This window comes from Eschrichtius robustus, chromosome 6, assembly GCF_028021215.1.
Source record: "Eschrichtius robustus isolate mEscRob2 chromosome 6, mEscRob2.pri, whole genome shotgun sequence".
Lineage (NCBI taxonomy): Eukaryota > Metazoa > Chordata > Mammalia > Artiodactyla > Eschrichtiidae > Eschrichtius > Eschrichtius robustus.
The window spans coordinates 121251457-121277082 of record NC_090829.1 but is presented as its reverse complement, the minus strand read 5'-3'; the positions used below and the strand labels follow the sequence as shown (position 1 = coordinate 121277082).

Below are 25626 nucleotides of genomic sequence, written 5' to 3'. Positions count from 1 at the left end.
ATTTATACTTTATTTAGTGCTAAATTAATTTAACTGCACTAATAAAACTCTGAAAACCAACTTTTTAAACAGTATTGACTATAAAGTAACATCGCTTAATTAATTGATAGTGCAATTACAATTTAAAATTTGGATTCTTTTTAATACCTCAAACATACTAAATAGGTCTAGGATACAGAATCTACCCAAATATAATATTTTAAAAATTATTTCATTTCTACTTAAACCGACTCTAAAAAATAAACGTCATGGGTTTAGTTAATTTCTCTATTTATCTACCTATTTTTACAGCTTTAGGAGATCAGCTAATAATAAATTATCTTCTTCAGGTTGCAGAAACACTATAATACTTTTTCAAGATTATAGTAATTTTTACAGATCAAAAAAGGAAGCACATTTTCCTAGGAGAGTAGAGATTTCAAGATTAGATTAGTGACTTATGGGTTTTTGGTAATGGCATAGATCTTGACTCCTTTTCTAACGGATTTCAAGCTTCAGTTGCTATTCATATTTCTGATAGTTAAAAATTTCTTACTGCTTCACTAGAATCTTTTAGATTTTTGCCTTTCTCATAGGTTTTACCAATTTCCAACCTGGCGTCATCTCCTTAAAATTATGCATTCTTCAAGTCACCCTCGGCCCATATTATATAACCCATTTCCTTGACATTATTCTGTTAACACTACTTTTAATAACATACTTCTTATTAGCAGGTATCTTATTATAATTATTAGTCTACCCAGAAGTTTTATTTCCTAGAAGTTCCAGTATCAGATCTCTGAAGCTAGTTCTACTTTGAGAACTAATTCATCATCTTGGGTCACATTACTGTGCCCTCTTTTTCCTTATTTAGTTTGTGTAACCACTTGTGCTGTTATGGCTTTATTTACAACTCCCCTCTCTTTACCTGGCTGTTACGTGTGACCCCTGGTTGTGCTCAATCTTTCTGGCTCCTGGATTGTTTCTTGTTTTTCATATATCTATTCAGTCATTGAACACTTATCTTGTGCCAAGCATTGTTCTAAGTTTTGGGGATAATAGTGCTCTATGGACGAACAAACTCTTTGCCCTAATAATGCTTATATTACAGGCTAGGGCAGAAAAACAGAAACCTTGAGAAGCCCAGCTACCACAGTTGATCAGAAAGTGACTGGCAGTGAGGTAGGAACAAGATTGGAGATGTAGGCAAGAGCAGATCCTAAGCCCTGGTGAGGACTCAGTTGGCCATGGTAAATGGGAAGTGAGACAATTTGGAAGGCAGAAGAGTGACATTATCTAATTAGGCATCTGTGTGGTGATTAGACTGCTGAGAGGAGCAAGGATAAAATTGGGGGGGCCAGTCAGAAAGAAACAATGGTGGCCCTAAGATTATGGCTGAGGAAGCTGGACAAATGTCTGGATCTCATTAGTAAGTTCAGATGCTTAGAGCTACCTAAACTTACTAGTGATCACAGATAGATAAGGAGAAGAACCAAGGATTTGGGTTTGAGCAACAGGATGAGTGTTGATATCATTTATTGAGATGAGGAAAATGGGAAGAAACAGGACTGGAAGGGGAATAAAAGTTCTGATTTCTATATATTAAACTTGAGACTTCCTACCAGAGTCCAAGTGGTATTTACTTGGCCAATTGGCACATAGGTACGTGAATCTAAAGTTCAGAGGAGAAGTCAAGAATTAAAACACAAATTTGGAAGTTTTCAGCATATTTCTGGTATTTAAAGTCATGGCATTGGATGAGATCATCTATGGAATTACTGTTAATGAAGAAGAGAAGAAGGCGGAAGGCAGAATTCTAGAGTATTCTCAATATTTCGATTTTTGAGAAGAAAAGAGCTGGGAAAGAAAAACTGAGGAAAAGCAAAGAGTGAAATGAAAGGACAATCACAAGTGCGTGGATAGTCCTGGGAGTCAAGTGAAGAAAGGAGCTCAGAGGTGATTCCTTAAATTTCTAGAAATAATCCACCAGGTCAAATAATGATGAGGATTATTTGGCTTACTCCTGGTTCCCTGTACTTACTTCTCTTTTTTTACACTTAAACAAATAAATGTATACCTTTATTTTATTTTAACATTGTATTTATTTTTTTAATTATTTTATTTATTTTATATTTTTGGCTGCGTTGGGTTTTCGTTGCTGCACGCGGGCTTTCTTTAGTTGCGGCAAGCAGGGGCTACTCTTCGTTGCGGTGTGTGGGCTTCTCATTGCTGTGGCTTCTCTTGTTGCGGAGCACGGGCTCTAGGCACGCAGGCTTCAGTAGTTGTGGCACGCAGGCTCAGTAGTTGTGGCTCTCAGGTTCTAGAGCGCAGGCTCTGTAGTTGTGGCGCACGGGCTTAGTTGCTCCACGGTATGTGGGATCTTCCCGCACCAGGGCTCGAACCCGTGTCCCCTGCATTGGCAGGCGGATTCTTAACCACTGCGTCACTAGGGAAGCCCCATACCTTTATTTTAAAAACATGCTTCTACTTAATGAAATGAAAATACTCACATGTATGACAATCTTGTCCCGACTCATAATAAAGACTAATAATTGAACACATCCTCCCTGCCCACCGTCCTTTCACAATACAACTGCCTTTTACACACTTTGCTGTTATTCTTTTGAGTTTCTTTATGGACTCATGGGCCTTCATTAACAGTGTATTTTATTAACTAGGATAATTATTATGATTATTATATGATGCCCAAATTGTTAAAGCTAGCTAATGTTATCCCATTTAATGTGGCTCCTTTATTCTGTAAAAATTACCTCTGATATTCTTGAAAATTTTCTTGCTCTCTGACAATACCACCACATTTCAGGGGCATTCTAATTTTTACTTGCCTTTAAAAAAAAGGAGTTGGCTATTCTCTCAGGAATCCTCTCCCATTCATTGGAGAATGATTAATAAAGACCAAAAGCTCTGTGCTGTGGGTAAACATTGGGATTGTCAGTAAGCAAACTTGCTAAGGTTGCTTTATGCCACCATTAGTAATGGTAGAACATAAACAAATTTCAATTTATAGTATGGGGTCCCATTGATCTTTTTTTTTTCCTTTTAGCATATTATGTTGCTCTACCGTAATTATCTTACCACATTTACTTCCCACCACAATGAAAATTCCATGTACAAATGGACAGTCTTATGCTCAGAGTAGTGAAGTTATTTACAACCCAGCACAGAGCAACATAGAGCGGGGCAGCGCTACTTCATCCCATCCAGTGCAACATCTGTGAAGCATCTACTGTGTGCCAAGGAGTATGCTAGGCTTTGAGGTTACAGAAGTCAGGAACATGTCCTTCTGTTTCCTATCAAACTGTACCTTTCTTTCCCTTGCTACTGAGAAAAACACTCTGGACAGAGCAGGCGAAGGTGAAATGTAGCAGAAATTCAGCCAATTTTCTCTACCTAAAGGTAAGCTATTTCTGCCATCTTTAGCCTCAGTGGAATTGGGGTCTGCCTATCCAAAGGGATTATGTCCTGTTCCTATCCCCACCTGTCTTCTGTCTTATAGCTTCTCCTTGCTATTTTGGAATGTAGATGCTTTGAAGCAAGAATATTTTAAAATATAATTAAGTCCCTTTTCTTCATCTGCAATGATTTCTCGGAAGGCTTTCTTCCCCCATTTCTTGGCTTTGGGTGAATGGAAAAACTAGAAGGATTTTATATTGCTCAGTATCCCAACAGTGATTACAAAGTATGGATTCTTGGGTCCCATGCCAATCTTCCAAATTAGAATCTCCACAGCTAGAAACTAGGAATCTGAGTTTTTAGCAAATTTCTCAGTTGATTCATAAAATTTAAGTACCATTGGCTATGACTTCTGTATTCTCAAGCCTTTGTCCTCAGAGAGAAGGATGTAGTCATTCTAGTGGTGCTCGTGCTAATGTGGAGCTCGTGGTAGGAAAGTGAATTACATAGACACAGAAAGGTACGTGGAGCAGGACTTGGGAGAGAAGTGCAAATGACACATGTTGGAGAGATATTTCCTTTCCATAGTGCTGCTTACAGATGCAGGAAAAATAAAAACATGGGAAAGAGGCTATATTCCATATAGCACAATAACAATTTCAGAAATCATTAAGAATGTGTCAGAACACCATTGCTGTAAATCACATTAGACAAGTAGCTTGAAACATGCATGTTTGATCTTCATAGTTTGTGGTTCATGTATTGATTTTCTACTCAAAACACCAAAATAATGAGAGAAAATGGTGATTACTAAACTTTGCATTAGCTACAAGCTTTCTCATATCAGTATTATTTTTATAGTTCTCAGATGGAGTACAATACTTACACAAGAGATAATCTGGGAGTTTAGCTACTGAACTGCATTATTTTATCTGAACTGCATTATTTTATCATTGATTTAAATCTATAGCAAATAAACTGCATATACCATTCTGAACTTTTATGTAATTTATTGTGAAAATAAAATATGTAGAAAGGATTTAAGGAGACAATCCTATCATTTTTTAAAATAAATGTACTCTGTTGACTTCAAAATAGAATCTATATAGTGGATTCATACTCCTTTTGAGCATTTTTTCATAGTTATTATTTAAATGCTATACCATTAATATAGTTAGTATTATTTGTAATTTAATATATACATACTAATATAATGCATTGGTTATATAAAATATCAGAATAGAATATGTATAAATAAATATAATTAAATGCAAAGTAGGAGAAATGGTGTGGCAATTTTAAACTAATTTTTGGTAAATATGAAGTAAATATATAAATTAAATGCTGAGTAAAAAACATACAATGCTTTAAAAAGAGTAACTGCTACCTAACAGGCATGCTAATCAAGTGACAATCATGACCAGCTGAGCATTAGGAAACATACTTAAAGATGTGGTAGAGAAAGAAGCTCAGAGACAGGACACCGGGAAGGAGATTTCACCCTACCCCTTCTCCCTGAACAGGTCAAAGTGGGCAGGGGAGTCCCAAGGGACAGTGGAAGTGGGTGCTGTCAGAGCATCTGAAATTATCATTATGTCCAACTTGGCCAAAGTACTGATTCCTCTGACCTGGAAAAGGGAAAGTGAGAAGACCTTTGATAATCAAACAGGGCTTCTGCAGCACATAATGCCCTCCTGGCCCAGCACCTGGAGAGTTAAGGAGCTTCCACCAATCACTAGGAGCTGAGACATCCTCCCCTACCTGAGCCCAGGTAACCAACGGCAGCGGGAATGTCTCCCTCTCCTGCCTCCCAACCTGCGCCTCATATTCTCAGCCCCTCCCACAGAACCTGCCCATAGCTACGTGAGGCTCCCCAGTATCCTGGTGCAAGGGAAGCCTCTAAAATCAGACAGTCCCACATAAAGTCTCTGCCTTACCATTTTATTTAATTAATTAATTTATTTATTTTGGAATCATGACTTTATTTTAGTTTGAATGTGTATTTCGTACCAGTATAGACTATAAAGCTTACATACAAAGACATCCCAGGAACAGTGAGCACCCCAGTGCCAGATTTCCATCTCCAATCCCCCATTCAAAGGCCCAGGGCTCTGTCAGCTGGAAGGGGAGGAAGCTTTCCCAGACTGGTGGAGTATGGCAGAAGCTCCCAGACCCAGGCCGAAGAGAGCCTACAGGCCCCAAACACGCCACTCTGAGCATTTAAAGAAAATGTCTACAATTGATGGAATAACCTTAACCAAATATCAGTCGTGCTCAAACACAGAGAGGCTTTCTCTGTCCCTCCATAAAATACACACAACTCATTTGTCACCACTGGGAGTGCTGGTGCTCCAAATTTCTACTTTGAAAGTTGGAAATTAAGGGAAAGAATTAAGTTTATTCTCGCTTTCCTAAACTATATTTTAGGAAACCTTATAAATATAATCGATGGGGAAAAGATTTTATATAGTTTTTCCTTTTCCTTCTATTTTTTTAAAAACATCTTTACTGGAGTATGATTGCTTTACAATGTTGTGTTAGTTTCTGCTGTATAACAAAGTGAATCAGCTATATGTATACATATATCCCCATATCCCTCCCTCTTGTACCTCCCTCCCACCCTCTCTATCCCACACCTCTACATGGTCACAAAGCACCAAGCTGATCTCCCTGTGCTATGCAGCTGCTTCCCACTAGCTATCAGTTTTACATTTGGTAGTGTATATATGTCCATGCCACTCTCTCACTTCATCCCAGCTTACCTTCCCCCTCCCAGTGTCCTCAAGTCCATTCTCTACGTCTGTGTCTTTATTTCTGTCCTGCCTCTAGGTTCTTCAGAACCCCTTTTTTTTTTTTTTTTAGATTCCATATATATGTGTTAGCATACAGTATTTGTTTTTCTCTTTCTGACTTACTTCACTCTGTATGACAGAATCTATGCCGATCCACCTCACTACAAATAACTCAATGTCGTTTCTTTTTATGACTGAGTAGTATTCCATTGTACTTATGTGCCACATCTTTATCCATTCACCTGTCAATAGACATTTAGGTTGCTTCCATGTCCTGGCTATTGTAAATAGTGCTGCAATGAACACTGTGGTACATGTCTCTTTTTGAATTACGGTTTTCTCAGGGTATATGCCCAGTAGTGGGATTGCTGGGTCATATGGTAGTTCTATTTTTAGTTTTTTAAGGAACCTCCATACTGTTCTCCATAGTGGCTGTATCAATTTACATTCCCACCAACAATGCAAGAGGGTTCCCTTTGCTCCACACCCTCTCCAGCATTTATTGTTTGCAGAATTTTTGATGATGGCCATTCTGACCGTTGTGATGTGATACCTCATTGTGGTTTTGATATGCATTTCTCTAATGATTAGTGGTGTTGAGCATCCTTTCATATGTTTGTTGGCAATCTGTGTATCTTCTTTGGAGAAATGTCTATTTAGGTCTTCTGCCCATTTTTGGATTGGGTTGTTTGTTTTTTTGATATTGAGCTGCATGAGCTGCTTGTATATTTTGGAGATTAATCCTTTGTCAGTTGTTTCATTTGCAAATATTTTCTCCCATTCTGAGGGTTGTTTTTTCATCTTATTTATGGTTTCCTTTGCTGTGAAAAAACTTTTAGGTTTCATTAGGTCCCATTTGTTTACTTTTGTTTTTGTCTCTGTTTCTCTAGGGGGTGGGTCAAAAAGGATCTTGCTGTGATTTATGTCATAGAGTGTTCTGCCTATGTTTTTCTCTAAGAGTTTTATAGTGTCTGGACTTACATTTAGCTCTTTAATCCATTTTCAGTTTATTTTTGTGTACGGTGTTAGAAAGTGTTCTAATTTCATTCTTTTACGTGTAGCTGTCCAGTTTTCCCAGCACCACTTATTGAAGAGACTGTCTTTTCTTCATTGTATATTCTTGCCTCCTTTATCAAAGATAAGGTGACCATATGTGCGTGGGTTTATCTCTGGGCTTTCTATCCTGTTCCATTGATGTATATTTCTGTCTTTGTGCCAGTACCATACTGTTTTGATTACTGTAGCTTTGTAGTATATTCTGAAGCCAGAGAGCCTGATTCCTCCAGCTCCTTTTTTCTTTCTCAAGATTGCTTTGGCTATTCGGGGTCTTTTGTGTTTCCATGCAAATTGTGAAATTTTTTGTTCTAGTTCTGTGAAAACTGCCATTGGTAGTTTGATAGGGATTGCATTGAATCTGTAGATTGCCTTGGGTAGTATAGTCATTTTCACAATGTTGATTCTTCCAATCCAAGAACATGGTATATTTCTCCATCTGTTTGTATTGTCTTTAATTTCTTTCATCAGTGTCTTATAGTTTTCTGAATACAGGTCTTTTGTCTCCTTAGGTAGGTTTATTCCTAGGTATTTTATTCTTTTTGTTGCAGTGGTAAATGGGAGTGTTTCCTTAATTTCTCTTTCAGATTGTTCATCGTTAGTGTATAGGAATGCAAGAGATTTCTGTGCATTAGTTTTGTATCCTGCTACTTTACCAAATTCATTGATTAGCTCTAGTAGTTTTCTGGTAGCATCTTTAGGATTCTCTATGTATAGTATCATGTCATCTGCAAACAATGACAGCTTTACTTCTTCTTTTCCGATTTGGATTCCTTTTATTTCTTTTTCTTCTATGATTGCCATGGCTAAAACTTCCAAAACTATGTTGAATAATAGAGGTGAGAGTGGGCAACCTTGTCTTGTTCCTGATCTTAGTGGAAATGGTTTCAGTTTTTCACAACTGAGAATGATGTTGGCTGTGGGTTTGTCATATATGGCTTTGCATATATTGAAGAATCCTTGCATACCTGGGATAAACTCCACTTGATCATGGTGTATGATCCTTTTAATGCGCTGTTGGATTCTGTTTGCTAGTATTTTGTTGAGGATTTTTGCATCTATGTTCATTGGTGATATTTGTCTGTAGTTTTCTTTTTTTGTGACATCTTTGTCTGGTTTTGGTGTCAGGGTGTTGGTGGCCTCGTAGAATGAGTTTGGAAGTGTTCCTCCCTCTGCCATATTTTGGAAGAGTTTGAGAAGGATAGGTGTTAGCTCTTCTCTAAATGTTTGTTAGAATTAGCCTGTGAAGCCATCAGATCCTGGGCTTTTGTTTGTTGGAAGATTTTTAATCACAGTTTCAATCTCAGTGCTTGTGAATGGTCTACTTACATTTTCTCTTTCTTCCTGGTTCAGTCTTGGAAGGTTGTACTTAAGAATTTGTCCATTTCTTTCAGGTTGTCCATTTTATTGACATATAGTTGCTTGTAGTAATCTCATGATCCTTTGTATTTCTGCAGTGTCAGTTGTTACTTCTCCTTTTTCATTTCTAATTCTGTTGATTTGCGTCTTCTCCCTTTTTTTCTTGACAAGTCTGGCTAATGGTTTATCAATTTCGTTTACATTCTCAAAGAACCAGCTTTTGGTTTTATGGATGTTTGCTATTGTTTCCTTCATTTCTTTTTCATTTATTTCTGATCTGATCTTTATGATTTCTTCCCTTCTGCTAACTTTGGGGGTTTTTTCGTTTCTCTAATTGCTTTAGGGGTAAGGTTAGGTTTTTTAATTGAGATTTTTCTTGTTTCTTGAGGTAAGATTGTATTGCTATAAACTTCCCTCTTAGAACTGCTTTTGCTGCATCCCATAGGTTTGGGGTAGTTGTGTTTTCACTGTCATTTGTTTCTAGGTATTTTTTGATTTCCTCTTTTATTTCTTCAGTGATCTCTTAGTTATTTAGTTGCATATTGTTTAGCCTCCATGTGTTTGTATTTTTTACAGTTTTTTTTCCTGTAGTTGATATCTAGTCTCATTGTGTTGTAGTCAGAGAAGACACTTGATACATTTTCAGTTTTCTTAAATTTACCAAGGCTTGATTTGTGACCCAAGATATGATCTATCCTAGAAAATGTTCCATGAGCACTTGAGAAGAAAGTGTATTCTGATGTTTTTGGATAGAATGTCCTATAAATATCAATTAAGTCCGTCTGGTCTAATGTATCATTTAAAGCTTGTGTTTCCTTATTTATTTTCATTTTGGATGATCTGTCCATTGGTGAAAGTGGGGTGTTAAAGTCCCCTATGATTATTGTGTTACTGTTGATTTCCCCTATGATGGCTGTTAGCATTTGCCTTATGTATTTAGGGGCTCCTATGTTGGGTGCATAAATATTTACAATTGTTATTATCTTCTTGGATTGATCCCTTGATCATTATGTAGTGTCCCTCTTTGTCTCTTGTAATAGTCTTTATTTTGAAGTTTATTTTGCCTGATATGAGTATTGCTACTCCAGCTTTCTTTGATTTCCATTTGCATGGAATATCCATCCCCTCACTTTCAGCCTGTATGTGTCCCTAGGTCTGAAGTGAGTCTCTTGTAGACAGCATATATATGGGTCTTGTTTTTGTATCCATTCAGCCAGTCTGTGTCTTTTGTTTGGAGCATTCAATCCATTCACATTTAAGCTAATTATTTATATGTATGTTCCTATGACCATTTTCTTAATTGTTTTGGGTTTGTTTTTGTGGGTCGTTTCCTTCTCTTGTGTTTCCTGCCTAGAGAAGTTCCTTTAGCATTTGTTGTAAAGCTGTTTTTTGGTGCTGAATTCTCTTAACTTTTGCTTGTCTATAAAGGTTTTAGTTTCTCCATCGAATCTGAATGAGATCCTTGCTGGGTAGAGTAATCTTGGTTGTAGGTTTTTCTCTTTCATCACTTTAAATATGTCCTGCCACTCCCTTCTGGCTTGCAGAGTTTCTGCTGAAAGATCAGCTGGTAACCTTATGTGGATTCCCTTGCATGTTATTTGTTGCTTTTCCCTTGCTGCTTTTAATATTTTTTCTTTGTATTTAATTTTTGATAGTTTGATTAATATGTGTCTTGGCATGTTTCTCCTTGGGTTTATCCTGTATGGGACTTTCTGTGCTCCCTAGAGTTGATTGACTATTTCATTTCCCATGTTAGGGAAGTTTTCAACTATAATCTCTTCAAATATTTTCTCAGTCCCTTTCTTTTTCTCTTCTTCTTCTGGGACCCCTATAATTCAAAGTTGGTGTGTCTCTGAGACTGTCCTTAATTCTTTTCATTCTTTTTTCTTTATTCTGCTCTGTGGCAGTTATTTCCACTATTCTGTCTTCCAGGTCACTTACCCATTCTTTTGCGTCAGTTATTCTGCTATTGATTCTTTCTAGAGTATTTTTAATTTCATTTATTGTGTTGTTCATCATTGTTTGTTTGCTCTTTATTTCTTCTAAGTCCTTGTTAAACGTTTCTTGTATTTTTTCCATTCTATTTCCGAGATTTGGATCATCTTTCCTATCATTAGTCTGAATTCTTTTTCAGGTAGACTGTTTATTTCCTCTTCACTTGTTTCGTCTGGAGGGTTTTTACCTTGCTCCTTCATCTGCTGCATATATCTCTGTCTTCTCATTTTGTTTACTGTGTTTGGGATCTCCTTTTCACAGGCTGCAGGTTTGTAGTTCCTGTTATTTTTGGTGTCTGCCCCCTGTGGATGAGGTTGGTTCAGTGTCTTGTGTAGGCTTCCTGGTGGGGAGGGACTGGTGCCTGTGTTCTGGTGGGTGGGGCTGGATTTTGTCCTTCTGGTGGGCAGGGCCGTGTCCAGTGGTGTGTTTTGGGGTGTCTGTGGACTTGGTATGACTTTAGGCAGCCTCTCTGCTAATGGGTGGGGTTGTGTTCCTCTCTTACTAGTTGTTTGGCATAGGGCGTCCAGCACTGGAGCTTGCTGGCCGTTGTGTGGAGCTGGGTCTTAGTGCTGAGATGGAGATCTCTGGGAGAGCTCTCACTGATTAATATTATGTGGGGCTGGGAGGTCTCTTGTGGTCCAATATCCTGGCCTCAGTTCTCCCACCTCAGAGGCTCAGGCCTGACAGTAGGCTGGAGCACCAAGACGCTGCCAGCTGCATGGCTCAGAAGGAAAAGAAGAACAAAAAAAACTATCAAACAGATAGAACCGCAAAACAAATGGTAAAAGCAAAACTAAACAGACGAAGTCACACAAAGAAACATACACACACACAGTCATAAAAAGAAAGAAACAAATAAAACACAACAACAACAAAAAAAACAGACAGAACCCTAGGACAAATGGTAAAGCAAACTTAAATAGACAGAATCACACAAAGAAACATACACACACGCAGTGATCAAAACAAACAAACAAACAAACAAAAATACGAACAGACAGGACCGTAGGACAAATGGTAAAAGCAAACCTAAACAGACAAAATCACACAAAGAAACATAGACAAACACTCACAAAAAGAATAAATAAAGGAAGAGAGCAACCAAACCAATAAACAAATCCACCAATGATAACAAGCACTAAAAACTAAACTAAGGTAAATATAAGACCAAAAACAAATCAGATGCAGAAAGCAAACCCCAAGTCTGCAGTTGCTCCCAAAGTCCACCACCTCAATTTTGGGAACATTTGTTGTCTATTCAGGTATTCCTCAGATACAGAGTTTATCAAGTTGATTGCAGGGATTTAATCCACTGCTCCTGAGGCTGCACAGAGAAATTTCCCTTTCTCTTCTTTGTTCGCACAGCTCCTGGGGTTCAGCTTTGGTTTTGACCCCAACTCAGCATGTAGGCCACCCTCAGGCCTATGTTCCCTGACCAGACAGGAGGGGGTTAAAGCAGCAGCCGAATAGGTGGTCTTGCTCATTCAGGCCGGGGAGAGGGAGGGGTACAGTAGTCATAATTGGAATGCAGGACGAGCCTGAGGTGGCAGAGGCCGGCCTGACATTGCACCAGCCTGAGGCGCACCATGTGTTGTCCCGGGAAAGTTGCCCCTGGATCACGGGACGCTGGCAGTGGAGGGCTGCACAGGCTCCCGGGGTGGTGGGGGTAGTAACCTGTGCTTGCACACAGGATTCTTGGTGGCAGCAGCGGCAGCGTTAGTGGTCTGTGCCTGTCTGTGGGGTCCAAGATGATAGCTGCAGCTCACGCCCATCTCTGGAGCTCGCTTAGGTGGTGCTCTGCCTTCTATGGGCACACAGAACAGAAATTCCCTCTCCTTGTGCACCCTGAAACAACCGTCTCCTGCCTCTCCAGCAGGTCCAGACATTTTCCCAGGCTCCCTCCTGGCTAGCTGTGGTGCACTAGCTCCCTTTAGGCTGTCTTCACGCAGCCAACCCCAGTCCTCTCCCTGGGGTCTGACCTCCAAAGCCCGAGCCTCAGCTCCCAGCCCCTACCCGCGCCAGAGGGTGAGCAGACAAGCGTCTCAGGCTGGTGAGTGCTGGTCGGCACCGATCCTCTCTACCCTACCATTTTAAACTGTTAGCATGCAGTTTGTGCTAATTGTAAAATCCATAGAACTGTGTTAAAGGTGAAATGAGATGATGCAAAGTGTTTGGCACTACACTTGGCACAAAATAGCTTCTCCATAAATGGGAGTTGTTTTATTGCTATAAAGCACTTAGTAAGTTTCCTCAGATTTTAAGGCAGTGTGGTTATCAGCGGATGCTTACTGTATGTTTGGGCATTCGTCGGCTTTACTGAAGACTGCTACTTGATCAAACGTAATCCTTTAGGAAATATAACAATGTAATGAATAGATAGATAAAAAGATAAACAGATGGACTTGAAATAACTTCATGCTCTTTATATATTTATATATTTGTAGGTGACTTGTATTTTAACATTTGAAATACCATGTTAAACTAGGCATTTGCAACTATTGAGAATTAAATCACTAGCTCTGCTCTAATTGCAGTTATTGAATTTTGACTTCATTGTGAATATGGCTCAGTTGGCTTAATTCCAGCTGTTCACTGGTAATTTCTTGGCGTGAAGATGTTGCAGGACAATAGCACATTTAGGAGTCCCTGTACACTTTCAGATTCTAATATACTCTCCAATTTAATCTGCCTATAACACAAATGTTATCTTTTACCAGTACATTATCAATGGTCAACACTGTGTATAAAAAATTATTCGAGTTCATTATGTGTGGAAATTACTCAAGCTCATGTATTAGCTTATAAACGTCATAATAGGTTTTATTGCTTATGCGAACTCTGTGTGAATTCAGTGACCCCCTAAACAGGAGATGCTGCTGAACCTCCTTCCTTTGTTACCATAGCTACTGTGGTTGCTGAGGGAAACCCTGGACAAAGATGCAGTCTCCACACTGGAATATGATCTAAAGCAGCGTTTCTCAAACCTGGCTATGCATTACCATCAACATGGAGATTTAACTGAAAAATGAATTTTTAAAATGCCCCTCTCCATCCCAGACTCATTAAACCAGAGATGGAGAAGGGGGAGCAGGTAACAGTGTTATTTAAAAGCATTCCAGGTGATTCTAATGGGAAACGGAAGTTGAGAACCACAATCTAGAACCAGAGATTAAGAGATGATTTAAGAGAAGTTATAGAGATTAGCACAAATTAAGGCTTCCTCTATGATCCGATCAGAAAAAATTGAAATTAAAGAAATATTTTTAAAGAAGAATTCTTCAAAGAAATTCAAGAATATTTGAGGATGGGAACACATAATTCTGAAATAACCTACTGTGAAGATCTCTAGAAAGTAACTGTGGTGGATGGAGAGTTTCTTAGTCTTCTTTTTCATAAACTTTAGGAGAAATTTAGAGCCATCTAAGTGGAAAGCAGTCCTAGGCCTGCATATGACATCGAATCTGACTTCTCCTCAAATAGAAACTCGGTTGATAGACCAAATTGTCATAAATCCACACTACAATAAACGGAGAAAGGACAGTGACATCGCCATGATGCATCTTGAATCGAAAGTGAATTACACAGGTAAGAGAAATCGGTTTTAGTCATCTTATCTGCCCAAATTTATTCAAAATTAGATTTGAAATATCAGTACCAGTGCATTAATAGTCCATAAAAGTTGGATAATTTGTTATAGAAATCACTATAATTTAAATGGAATTGGGGAATGTAGAGAAACACATTAAATTACCTTCATCACGGTGCTTAAATCCAACTTTCTAGAAAATTGAACAGTAAAATACAACTCTCAGAGCCGTCTATATCAGTAAACTCCAAGGAGCAGCCCAGAGATAATAGGCCATGCTCTATTGCACGCTGTTTCTCATGGGAAAGAAAGATAGGTCCATCTGCCACAAAGGCCAGAGTAGGACAAAGTGAGAGACAAGCATATGTTCAAAGAGCGAAGTGAGTAAGAATGGTCATTCATAAAGGAGATTCAATAATATTAATAAAATGGCAGATGGAGGACTTCCTCCAAATACCTAAATAAGGTGCAAGAAATCACCTGAGGGAGTGAACTTTATCCTGAAGGGCTCTGCTCAGCTCCAGCCTTTACTCTGAAGACTTTCCCAGTGCCCAGTCAGGAAAGAGTGCATCTCTGTGCTCCTCTGGCATTCTGTCTCCGCATGCATGAGAGCACTTAACAAAGGCAGATGATTGCTGCAGTTCGTTGTATTAGCCCTATCCTTTTATTCACTTTTGTGTCTGCCTTGGGTTTTACTTGTCATGGATGTTGAATAAATGTTAGGAGGCTTGCAAACTGTTGGAGAAAGGCTGAAAAAGTCAGCCACCAATGCTAATGCCTCCATAAGTACCCTATAAAACAATTGCCTAAAAACTTTTTGAATGTGGAGATAATTGGGGAAAATTTTTTAAAAACCTCAGAACATTTGCCCAAGTTTCTCTTAACTGACCCTGAAAAAAACAGCCTTACCAAGATTTTCATAGAACTGGAACCACATTCTATTAAGTACCGTGATTATTTAAAATTCAAATGTAAATGACTAATTCCAGAACTAGGATGTTGTGTACATAATAATAGAGTCATAGAGACAATGGAGAGGATCCTAAAAGGCCACCAGTGGTACCTAATCCACTGTCAAAGAAGTGCTTCTCTGAAATGCTTCTTTCCCCTAAGATTGATGTCTAAAAAATGTCCAGGCAGGATAAAATGAAAATACAAGTTGTTTTTTTAGATGAAATGTTGAAAATGATTGATTTTTAAAACTTTTGGAAATGAATGTGTGTCTGTTCTTGTTTTTGTTTTCTTTCATGTTTCCAGATTATATACAACCTATTTGTTTACCCGAAGAAAATCAAGTTTTTCCTCCTGGAAGAATTTGTTCTATTGCTGGCTGGGGGACACTTGTATATCAAGGTAAATTATCAGACTCAATAGAAAACGCCTACTAGTAAAAAGCATGCTATTACTCTATCCTGTGAATATTTTCAACATTTAAAAAAACTCTTATACTATAACAATTTTCTGCAATATCTCTTAAAAGCACTGTCTGGCTTATATTCATATGTTGTATATTTGTATAGTTAAATTTTTTTCCAAATTGCATGGAGCATATTATAAAACTATAATTCTTATTAGAGGGAAATTCAAGCATTCCCTAAACTCAATATCTAATTTTAGTATTATAAACTCTCTGATGAAAATATATACCTATTGAAATGAATATAACCAAAGGCTACAAAAATGTATTTTTATAAAGCATATGGATAAAGTCTCATCAAAAGCCAAATTATTAACTGTTACATTTTCCAAATCAATAAAACTATTTGTATTTATCATATAAATGTTTCACACTCACATTCCCTAAGATGAGAAGGGAATCAGTTTCAACATGCTAGTTCTGCCTACTGACAAGAAGACTCAGATATGGCATGAATCTTACATTGAAGACTATAAATTAATAAACCATTGACTCACCAGCATTATTTCGTAGCATGCTTTCCAAACAAAGAATATCGAATTATGTTGTACACCTGAAAATAATATAATGTTGTATGTCAATGATACCTCAATAAAATTTTTTTCAATGTCCTTGCAATATTTCATCCGCTCTAAGATGTACATTTTTTCACATTAAACTATGTAAAATTAAAAAATGCCACAGTTAAATAGGGAAATTTACTTTCTTTCTTCATGGCAAATAAAGCATGTCTTACAATGGAAAAGAAATAACCAAACTTTTTTTTTTTTTAAAAAAGCATTCTAGTACTTCAAACCCTCTAAACGTAACTGCAAGGTTCATTGGTTTCAAAATTCCTAATAGGAGTTACTCCATCTAGGCTAGAGTTTGACCACTCACTAATAGTTAAGCAAAAAGGAACAAGCACTATTGTTGGGTGGAAAAACCTGGTCTCTAGAGTTACAACAGGTCATATCCATGATATTTAAAAATCCTAATTGCATTTAAGATGAAAAGGCACAAAATCTTATGGAGAGGTGCATGTCCCAGAAGCAAAGGATTCACAGCTAAAATATCCTTACTTCTTGTAAAAGAGAGCATAAGATCTAAGTCAAACCCTTGCCTGACGATTCTGACAAAGGTTCTCCACTGCAATTACGTTATGTTGTTGAAATGCTTCATTTCTGCTGCCCATAAAGTATATTGAAGTCAAAGTCTGTATATTATTGTATTTCCTCCACTTGAAAAATGTCATGACTTATTAAATTTGAAATCTAAAGAGTAAAAATGATTCTTAGATAGATATTTTCTCTATCAGACTTCAAGCTAAAAGACATTTATGACCACAATGTACTCTTCAAAAGCAAATTATCTACTAACAAAATTTAAGACTCTTTATTCCATAGGAAATTATTATTTTTTTAAGAGTTGAGTAAACTTGCTCACATTTGCTTATTGTTACTAAAGATATGCATTTAATTGACTTAGGAAAAGTCTCTAGGAGTGGTATGGAGCCAAGAAAACAATCTGCATCTGAGATCAATTTCATTTAGGAATAAACAGATCACTTTTAAATACTTCCTGGGTGTGGCAATTTTAACAAATTTTATGAACTTTTTCTTAGGGTTTCCAACTACTTCTAAAACCCCAGTTTTTGCCCTTTGAGTATACTACACTAATTAATTTTTTAAGATCATGAACATGTTGCTTACTAAGAGAGAAAGAAGTATTATTCGATTAAATTAAGGCAACTAGTAAACTTAAATAACTTTACTGACATTTTTATGTGTTTTTTTTGGTATGAATATGTATATTTTCAATTATCCTCATGGTAACTCATGTTGACAAATATCAAATGTAAGAACACTGCTCAAATATTTTTCTACCAAGAAGTTTTATCATATATCCAAACAATTTTTTCTTCCTTGACAAGCAGCAAAATTTTCTTTGATTTTTATTATAAAACTAATTCTACCAGCCCATCCTCAATCTTCATAGAACAAATGACAGTGAGATGCTGAAAGTTCTCCCCCATCTTAACCTCTCTAAATCACTTTTTAAAATTAAAGTTCATTGTCAAACTTTAAAAGTCATCCAGCCTCTGAAGTCACTGGCACCAGCTGGTATCAGTTCCCAACTTCATGCTCGCTGTCATACTGGTACTTTGAAATTGACCATGTTTGGAGTGTTTACAACAGGCAAATTGGCAGACAATACACAGTGGGGCTTTGTTTTTACTTCTTGAAAAATCAGTTATTAAACATTTACCAACACACCGCTGATTACACATACATTGCTTTGCACCTATGTGCACGTGCGCGTTTGTTTCTTGTCTTTTTAGTGTGGTGATGAAACTTAGCTAGAAATGAGGGCACATACATTTTTGCAACAACACTGGCTGTCAGATGTACTAGGTTATTTACAACTTTCTGCCTTTCTTGAGAAAGCAAATAGAATTGCTAATTATTAGAAAGTGCTTATCATGTACCTTTTCTGGGCGCCCTAGACACCTGCTTTTTTCACATCCCTCTTGGGATTAGTATTTCGGTAAACAGAGATTCATGCTTCCAGTAGATGAGTCATTTTGTGAAAAGCATGGAAGTATACTCTGCTACTAAATGCCTCCTTTCTCTTCCCCTGCACGTGGATGACAAGCTGATTGCCCTGAGACCAGGGGCACAGTTCCTCTGAGCTTCGTCTCCTGTTCAGTACGCACCTGTTTGCTCATTCAGCCCCACGAAGGAGCTGAATGCCATTATAAGGGAGCACCTCTTCAGGTGCCAAATGAAAAGCACTGCTGGATTTCTGAGACTTTGCTGATTTCCATGAATGAAACTTTTTGTGTTGGCGGGCTTTTTTCCCCCAGAAGCAATGCTGTAACCATTTGAAATTACTGAAAATACCTAAAGACCGTCTAGTCCAATCCACCATCCCTGCTAGCCCTTGGGAACTAAAGAAGTGCTTTACTGTTACCCACTTGGCAAAATCTGCAGATGGGCTTTATTATGTGCTTTTGGCATTTAGTTCCATTACGTATACACACAGTACTCGGTAATGAGAGTGAACTGTTGAAATAAAAAAGACTGATGGCGGCTCCTTCAATGATGCATGTTGATCACTTCTGACTGGCTGGCTGCATTATCCATTTTGCACAGGTCCTCCCGCAGACGTACTGCAAGAAGCTGATGTTCCCCTTCTATCGAATGAGAAATGCCAACAAGAGATGCCAGAGTATAACATTACAGAAAATATGGTGTGTGCAGGCTACGAAGAAGGAGGTGTAGATTCTTGTCAGGTAAATATGTAAAACCGCTCACCCAATATTTCCAGAAAGCATTGCTACATGATGAGTTCATCACTCAACAATGATTAGGGAGTGCAGAAATCATCAGGGTCTTAATTTCATTTCCTCATTTACAAAACTGTGACTTTTCACTTTTATTTGTGGCTTATTTGCATAGTACTCCTGGGTGGACCTGAGCATTAGAAACAGAACTAATTTTTATCAACAAAGGTTACAAATCAGATGTCTTTAGAGACTAGGCATAACATGTGGATGTGTCTGACTGCCAGGAAAAATATGCAGTAGTGGGCCTGGGGGTGAGCTGGAGAGTATGTACCTTAGCTAGAATCATTTATTTTCAAATTTCAAATTCTTTAAAACCGTATTCAAACAAATCAGACAAAAACAGGTCTGTGGGCCAAATTGGCCTGAACTCCTCTCATTCTCAACCCTGATTTAGAGTCTAGCCCAGGTGTCCAGTGACCCAGAATAATTTCTGGATGAAAACCAACCTGGAGAGCCTGCAATATGTTTGAAGTATCACTAGCTTTTTTTTTTTTTTTTTTACAGAATAAAAAATGATTTATTTAAAAATACAAATACTTTGAGAATAACATTAAAATAAGTAAATAGAAGCACTAATAAGTTGGCATCCAGTGTCCTAAAGAGGTTTTCAACTGGAACTTTTTAGAGAGGTGTGATTTTTTGCTCATTCTTTTGACTTGTGTGACTTTCAAAGAAAACTCTTACTCACACACTAACCCTCACGGAAGATAAAAACATCTTTTTTTTTTTTTTTGCTTTTGCTTTTTTTTTTTTTGAATTTTTGAATTTTATTTATTTTTTTATACAGCAGGTTCTTATTAGTTATCTATTTTATACATATTAGTGTGTATATGTCAATCCCACTCTCCCAATTCATCACACCACCACCACCCCTGCCACTTTCCCCCCTTGGTGTCCATACGTTTGTTCTCTACATCTGTGTCTCTATTTCCACCTAGAAATAATGTAGCCATCTATCAGCTCCATGAAATCTATATACATTCAACAAATAAAAAGTAAATTCTGCTAGATTTTAGATTTATAATTAATTTTTAGGTGCAGTATGGACTAGCCATGAAAGCATGGATTCTGTGCTCAAACTACTTTTTTGACCCTTGCTTTAACACTTACCAGTGAGCCTACACAAGTCACTTAGGTATTATTGAGAGGTTTAAAAGAGGTAACACGTGTAGGCATTAAGTACACGCACAAAAATATTAACAATTTATATTATGAGATTTTGTAAATAAATTTTGGAGCATATTTTCTATATTTGAAAATTAATAAAATATTAACACACTAACATCTACTGGATTAGATTAAAACTGATAGCAGTACTGAGCAAATGAATAATCTACAAATGCAGATGTAGCAATCTATACTGTGAGGAAATGGCTTCACTTTGTTAAAGTGTAAACAACTTGTTATCTATATGAACACATACTAATACATATGTCATAATAATTGGACTGAATACAAGACTTTGACAGTTAAACAGGTGGATCTGAATATGTGTTCTCTAGTGAAGCCAATGTCTCATGTCATCTTAAATGTTCAGCTTAGTTTTACATTTATTCTGCTTTGATGACACTTGCATATTCAAGACGAATAGGATAGCATTATTGTTTACAATTTTTCTCTTATACTTTCCTTTTAAAATGAAAAGTGTACTAAAGGTAAGATACATTGCCACTTAGAGGGAGATTTATAGAATTATTGCTCAGAAGGGAAATCAGCTGTACAACTTCAATTAGAGTTAATGGGGGTTGTGTGGCAGACACCTCATGCACTAGGTAGAAAATATGACTGCTGATGTTATCGATGCTTGGGTTACATTAAGCCAGCAACTCATGCCAGATCTCTGAAATCTCATATTTGGCTCCAATTTCTAGAGAGTCTAAGTATGTTATTCATTAGCAAGTAAGAAAGCTCCCACACAAGGCAATACTTTGTGTAATATAATGTTATCATGATTGAGTAATCGATAGTCTAGAGAGTTACATGATTTTCTTTGTTCATCTTTAATATTGTGTTAAAAAGGAGGACTGATTACATAAGGATACATCATTTTAAATTATGCATATGTTACTATTGACATATCACTTGAATAAGTTCTTCAAAGCATTATTTTTTCCCTATAGTGGTGAAGAATTTGCCTTATTAGTCATTCACATGTTCTTGAATATCTTCTGGCTTCCCAAAGGCTTGTGCTTGCTAGGCAGCTGTTTGGATTTTAAGGCACCATGAGTGGCTGTCGAAAGTCCTCTCTTTATAAAACTAAGTGAATGACACAAAGAGCAAACCCATTCTGCTGACTATTCTGAGACTTGTTCCATACACTTCTGGTTTTCAAAGTGTGGCCTCCAATCCAGGAGATCAGCATCACCTGAAATCTTGTTACAGGCACAAATTCTTGGCCCTGCCAGAGAGTCGCTGAATCAGAAACTCTAGAGGTGGAGGCCCAGCAATGTCTGCGTGAGCAAGCCCTCAGGTGATTCTGATGCAACCCAAGGTTTAAGAACCACTACCCTAAATAAAAATGGTCTCCAACCCTTATACTCAGATGTTCAGTCAAAGAAGTTAATGATTTTTGTTTTTCTTTATAAATATAGCATCTCCGTAGAAACAAATTTTAGGTTAATACTTTATGGTCTGGACATTCACTCATATTTTTGAAGTACTTACACATCTCTGAGATAATGCAAGGAAATAACTTCATTGAACAAATCAGAAAATGAAGGCGAAGAGAAGTAACACAATAGAATTGAAATGGTGTGTGTAGTTAGATGATGGGAAGTGATAGACCCAGACGTAGGTCTCTCAAACAGACAGACCACTCAGCTGTTTGGCCTTAGGCCTGCTGGTGGATTCTTTGAATAACAGCCACTGAGCCAGTATGTGCTGTGTAATTTAAAATCCTTGTTCAAGTAATCAACGTCTGGATTCTACTGTCTTTTTAAAAATATGAAATTATTTTTGAAAATATGAAGCAAACCAAATGACTCCTTTTTAAAATACCCAAACATTTGAGGTTTATTTTTACTAACTTCTAAGTCACGTATCACTTTGAGTCAGTATTTATTCTTACCTTGAATTGACACTGTTCCGTAAATATTTCTGAACCATATTATGAACTAAGGGCTTAGGATGCAGAAGTACAATCACAATCCCCGCCTTCAAACAGCTTGAACACATTTGTTACATCTAGAAAAGGAGTAACCCATGGTTGCCAATGAGATTTATTCTCCTCTCCTCAGGAGAGAAAGGGTGATTTTCTAGACCACATTTTTTCCCCTTAAATATAAGTCCCAAAGGTGATAAAGAATCAGGCAAAATGTCTCTCAGGATACTTTTTAACATAAGCTTAGCTGAAATATTCTATTGTACCAGTGATTTACCAAAGTACACAAGGCTTTAAGTTCCTTCATAAATATAAATAAGAAAGGATTAATTTTAAATGCTTTCACAATTAATGTGGGAAAATATTTGTCAATTCTCTGTCATTAAATAACAGTACTATACATCTGCATTATATTCATTTGCATTACACAGGAATAATCCTGTGGAAACAAAATCTATGTCATTAACTCAACTAGGGATTGCTATAATTAACATTTATGAAAATTAAAAGCATTTTATCAATTAAGATAGATGAAAATGTGTGTGCCTATCACTAGAAATTATATCATAAATGTGCCTATTTCAGTTGAAATATTGTTTTTTTTCAAATCTGACTGTGCTTGTCTAATGCCAAAAAATTAATGCTGCCCAGGAGAACTAAAATCAACTTTATGTGTGAGTTATTAGTTATCCTAAAGCACATAATGTGGAATATTGTCTTTCCACAAAGCCCCTCATAATACTTAGGACATACCTCCTTTAATAAAAGGATTAGCTTTTAACATATATTTTGGTTGGGATGCTCTCAGAGTTGTGTCTTAGAAAATTTCTTGGTACCCATTAAAATGCCATACTTAAAGCAAGGACGTGCTTGCTATAAGAGTGAATCATAAAAAATTACATATAAATTTTGTTTTAGTTGCCATAGTTTCTCTGTGCCCTTACTGAGCAGCGAAAGTTTCTAATTCTTGACCTAGAGTGATGGTGAGAATATTTACAGATGACTTACAATGGCAATTAAACCATATTTTTGACCTTCGGTTTTGAACTTATTTGCTTAAAATATATATATATTTATATCAATTGATCACACATCTACAATTTTCTTTTGCAATTTACTCTTTAGGGGGATTCAGGAGGACCACTCATGTGCCAAGAAAACAACAGATGGTTCCTGGCTGGTGTGACGTCATTTGGATACCAGTGTGCACTGCCTAATCGCCCAGGGGTGTGCTCCCGGGTCCCAAGGTTCACAGAATGGATACAAAGTTTTCTACATTAGAGTGTTTCCTAAAGCAAAGATGAAAATCAGGCAGTTTTCCCATTCCACTTTAAGAAGCATGGAAATTGAGAGTTTTGAAAAAATCGTTTCTAAAAGCCTTGATTCTTTACCTAAGCCACCGAAATGCTGGGGGAAAAAACAAAAACTAATCTTTACAATACAAAGTAACTTTAAAATAATAAATTTTGATTTTATTGTGAACAGTTATTCTTTCACAGATATTATTTCCTTTGTTCTTAATCATTATTTTTATCATATTCTCTTATTTAAAGGAATGTTATTTTAAAGCATACACTTAAAGTTTAAGGAAAATTAGGAGAAGCAAAATAAACTATTTGCACAAAGTATGTTATTGTTTAAAATAGACTGTTGTAAATTATCTAATTCCAGCTTAGATCACTATTATAAGAATCTCAATCATTCTCCTGCTTTTCTATCCAAATGCATTTCCAATCCAACTTGAGCACATCCTTAATATTTTCCCCACTTATCAAAAATATTTATTGTAGGCTCATGTCACAGACCTGAACTAAATCGATTGCACAATGCTCTCAAATAAGCTAATTAAACAGCAAAATAGCACAAGTCCATATATCGCCCTTGTATCAAAATTAAAGCTAAATTAACTAATATTGTCATACTTTCATTGGATCATTTTTTACCTGGATTATTCATACGGTCCGTTTATTTCAAGCTAGTGTTTTTTAGGTTTCCAAAAATTATCAGACATATCAAAGAAATACAACTATTACAAATGTGGTTTTTCTCTGATAGATGAGTTACAGTGGATATTTCTAACATGTGCAAAACTTATTTAGACACAGCTGAATTGCCCACTGGAAGGTCAAAAATGTGGAATAAATGAATTTGCTCCACTGCTTTAATCTCTTGGATCATTTCCAGAGTAAGTGCAAACTTCAATTTAGCTTACCACACAAAATCTACTGATTTATTCAGGAAGACAAAATTCATGCAAATTAATACAAATGTACACACACACACACACATTCTTGCATGGGTCTATATGGTCCAAAGTAATAGAAGAGAGAGTAAGGTTTCAAGCAGTTGAAAGAAGGGATCAATCAGTTTACATTGGCCTTATGGAAGAAAGGAGACTTGGGCTACACCTGAGAGGAATAGTTGTTACTGACGTCCTGAAGAGGCAGTGGGGACCACCGTGTAGGTGGGAGTGATCCTGAAATTTCAGGGAGAAGGGACAGGAGATAATCATGAGTTGTCCTAGCAAAAGACTCTCTCTCTCTGGGCAATGGTCAGAGAAAGGGAAAACAATACCATATAAAGAAGGTGACATGTACACACTGCTATATATAAAACAGATAACCAACAAGGACCTACTGTATAGCACAGGGAGCTCTACTCAATACTCTGTAATGATCTATATGGGAAAAGAATCTAAAAAAGAGTGGGTATATGTATAACTGATTGACTCTGCTGTACACCTGAAACTAATGCAACATTGTACATCAACTATACTCCAGTAAAAATTAAAAAAAAAAAAAAAAAAAAAAGGTGTAGCCAGATGATTGAGGACTACAAATTCCTGGTAAACAATCACGGGATTTAGTCTTAGGACAAAAATTGGGAGTCCCTGAACACACTATTCTTTTTAAAACCTTTGCAATGACCTGTTCCTAATAGGAAGAATGGAGTGGTTAGGAAGGATGGAACAGCAAGGGTAGGGCGTGCTGTTTGGTTTTATTTCCTGAATATTGTTCTGCAATTCACCTGCCTTTCACAACACTTATTAGAAGTATGCTCAGAAAATACAAATACAACATCGATTCCTTTTGATTTTTCAAAGGTCAGCTTAAGGAACCCTTAGGACAGTCTCTCTACCATCTTCCAATAAGACAGAAGTTCATTATCCCAACTCTAGGAACTTAGGCGTTTAGTAATTGACACCGGAAGAGTAATCCAGCTCTGGATCAAGATAAAAGGCAAAACCAAGTCCCTTCCCCATTGCTTTGCCTCTCCTGCCCTGCAGCTGTTGCAGTTGTGGGTGGCACAGACGATGGGGAAAGCCTAGTCTCCCTCCATCAAGTCCTGACTAGAGGAAGAAATGCATGGTGGGAGCTTGGAGGGAAGAGGTAGATCCCAGCAGCTGGTCTCCTATTCTGCCCAGAAAGATGGGTCGCCAAGAAAAGAAAAAGAAGTGCTAAATGTGGGCAGATCTAAGCTTAGAACGCAGCTGCCTATTTCCTCAGTCTCTGAGCAGCTGAAAAAGGACCACTGCCCACTAATTTCTATTTTGCCAACCAACTGGAGTTGTGAATTGCCTTAGTGAAAGCTCTTCATTATCTA

At 37.2% G+C, this 25626-nt stretch overlaps 1 protein-coding gene across 2 annotated transcripts in view; it reads left to right on the top strand.

Moving 5' to 3' along the window:
• The window catches only part of TMPRSS15 (transmembrane serine protease 15), a 143403-nt gene extending 120099 nt beyond the window's left edge, over positions 1 to 23304 (top strand). For both annotated transcript variants that reach the window (XM_068545723.1, XM_068545722.1), the window contains 4 exons: positions 13996 to 14177; positions 15436 to 15531; positions 18730 to 18869; positions 23149 to 23304. In XM_068545723.1, coding sequence (XP_068401824.1) covers positions 13996 to 14177; positions 15436 to 15531; positions 18730 to 18869; positions 23149 to 23304 — 574 coding nt within the window. The remainder of the gene's footprint in view (positions 1 to 13995; positions 14178 to 15435; positions 15532 to 18729; positions 18870 to 23148) is intronic.
• The last annotated feature ends 2322 nt before the right edge of the window (positions 23305 to 25626 follow it).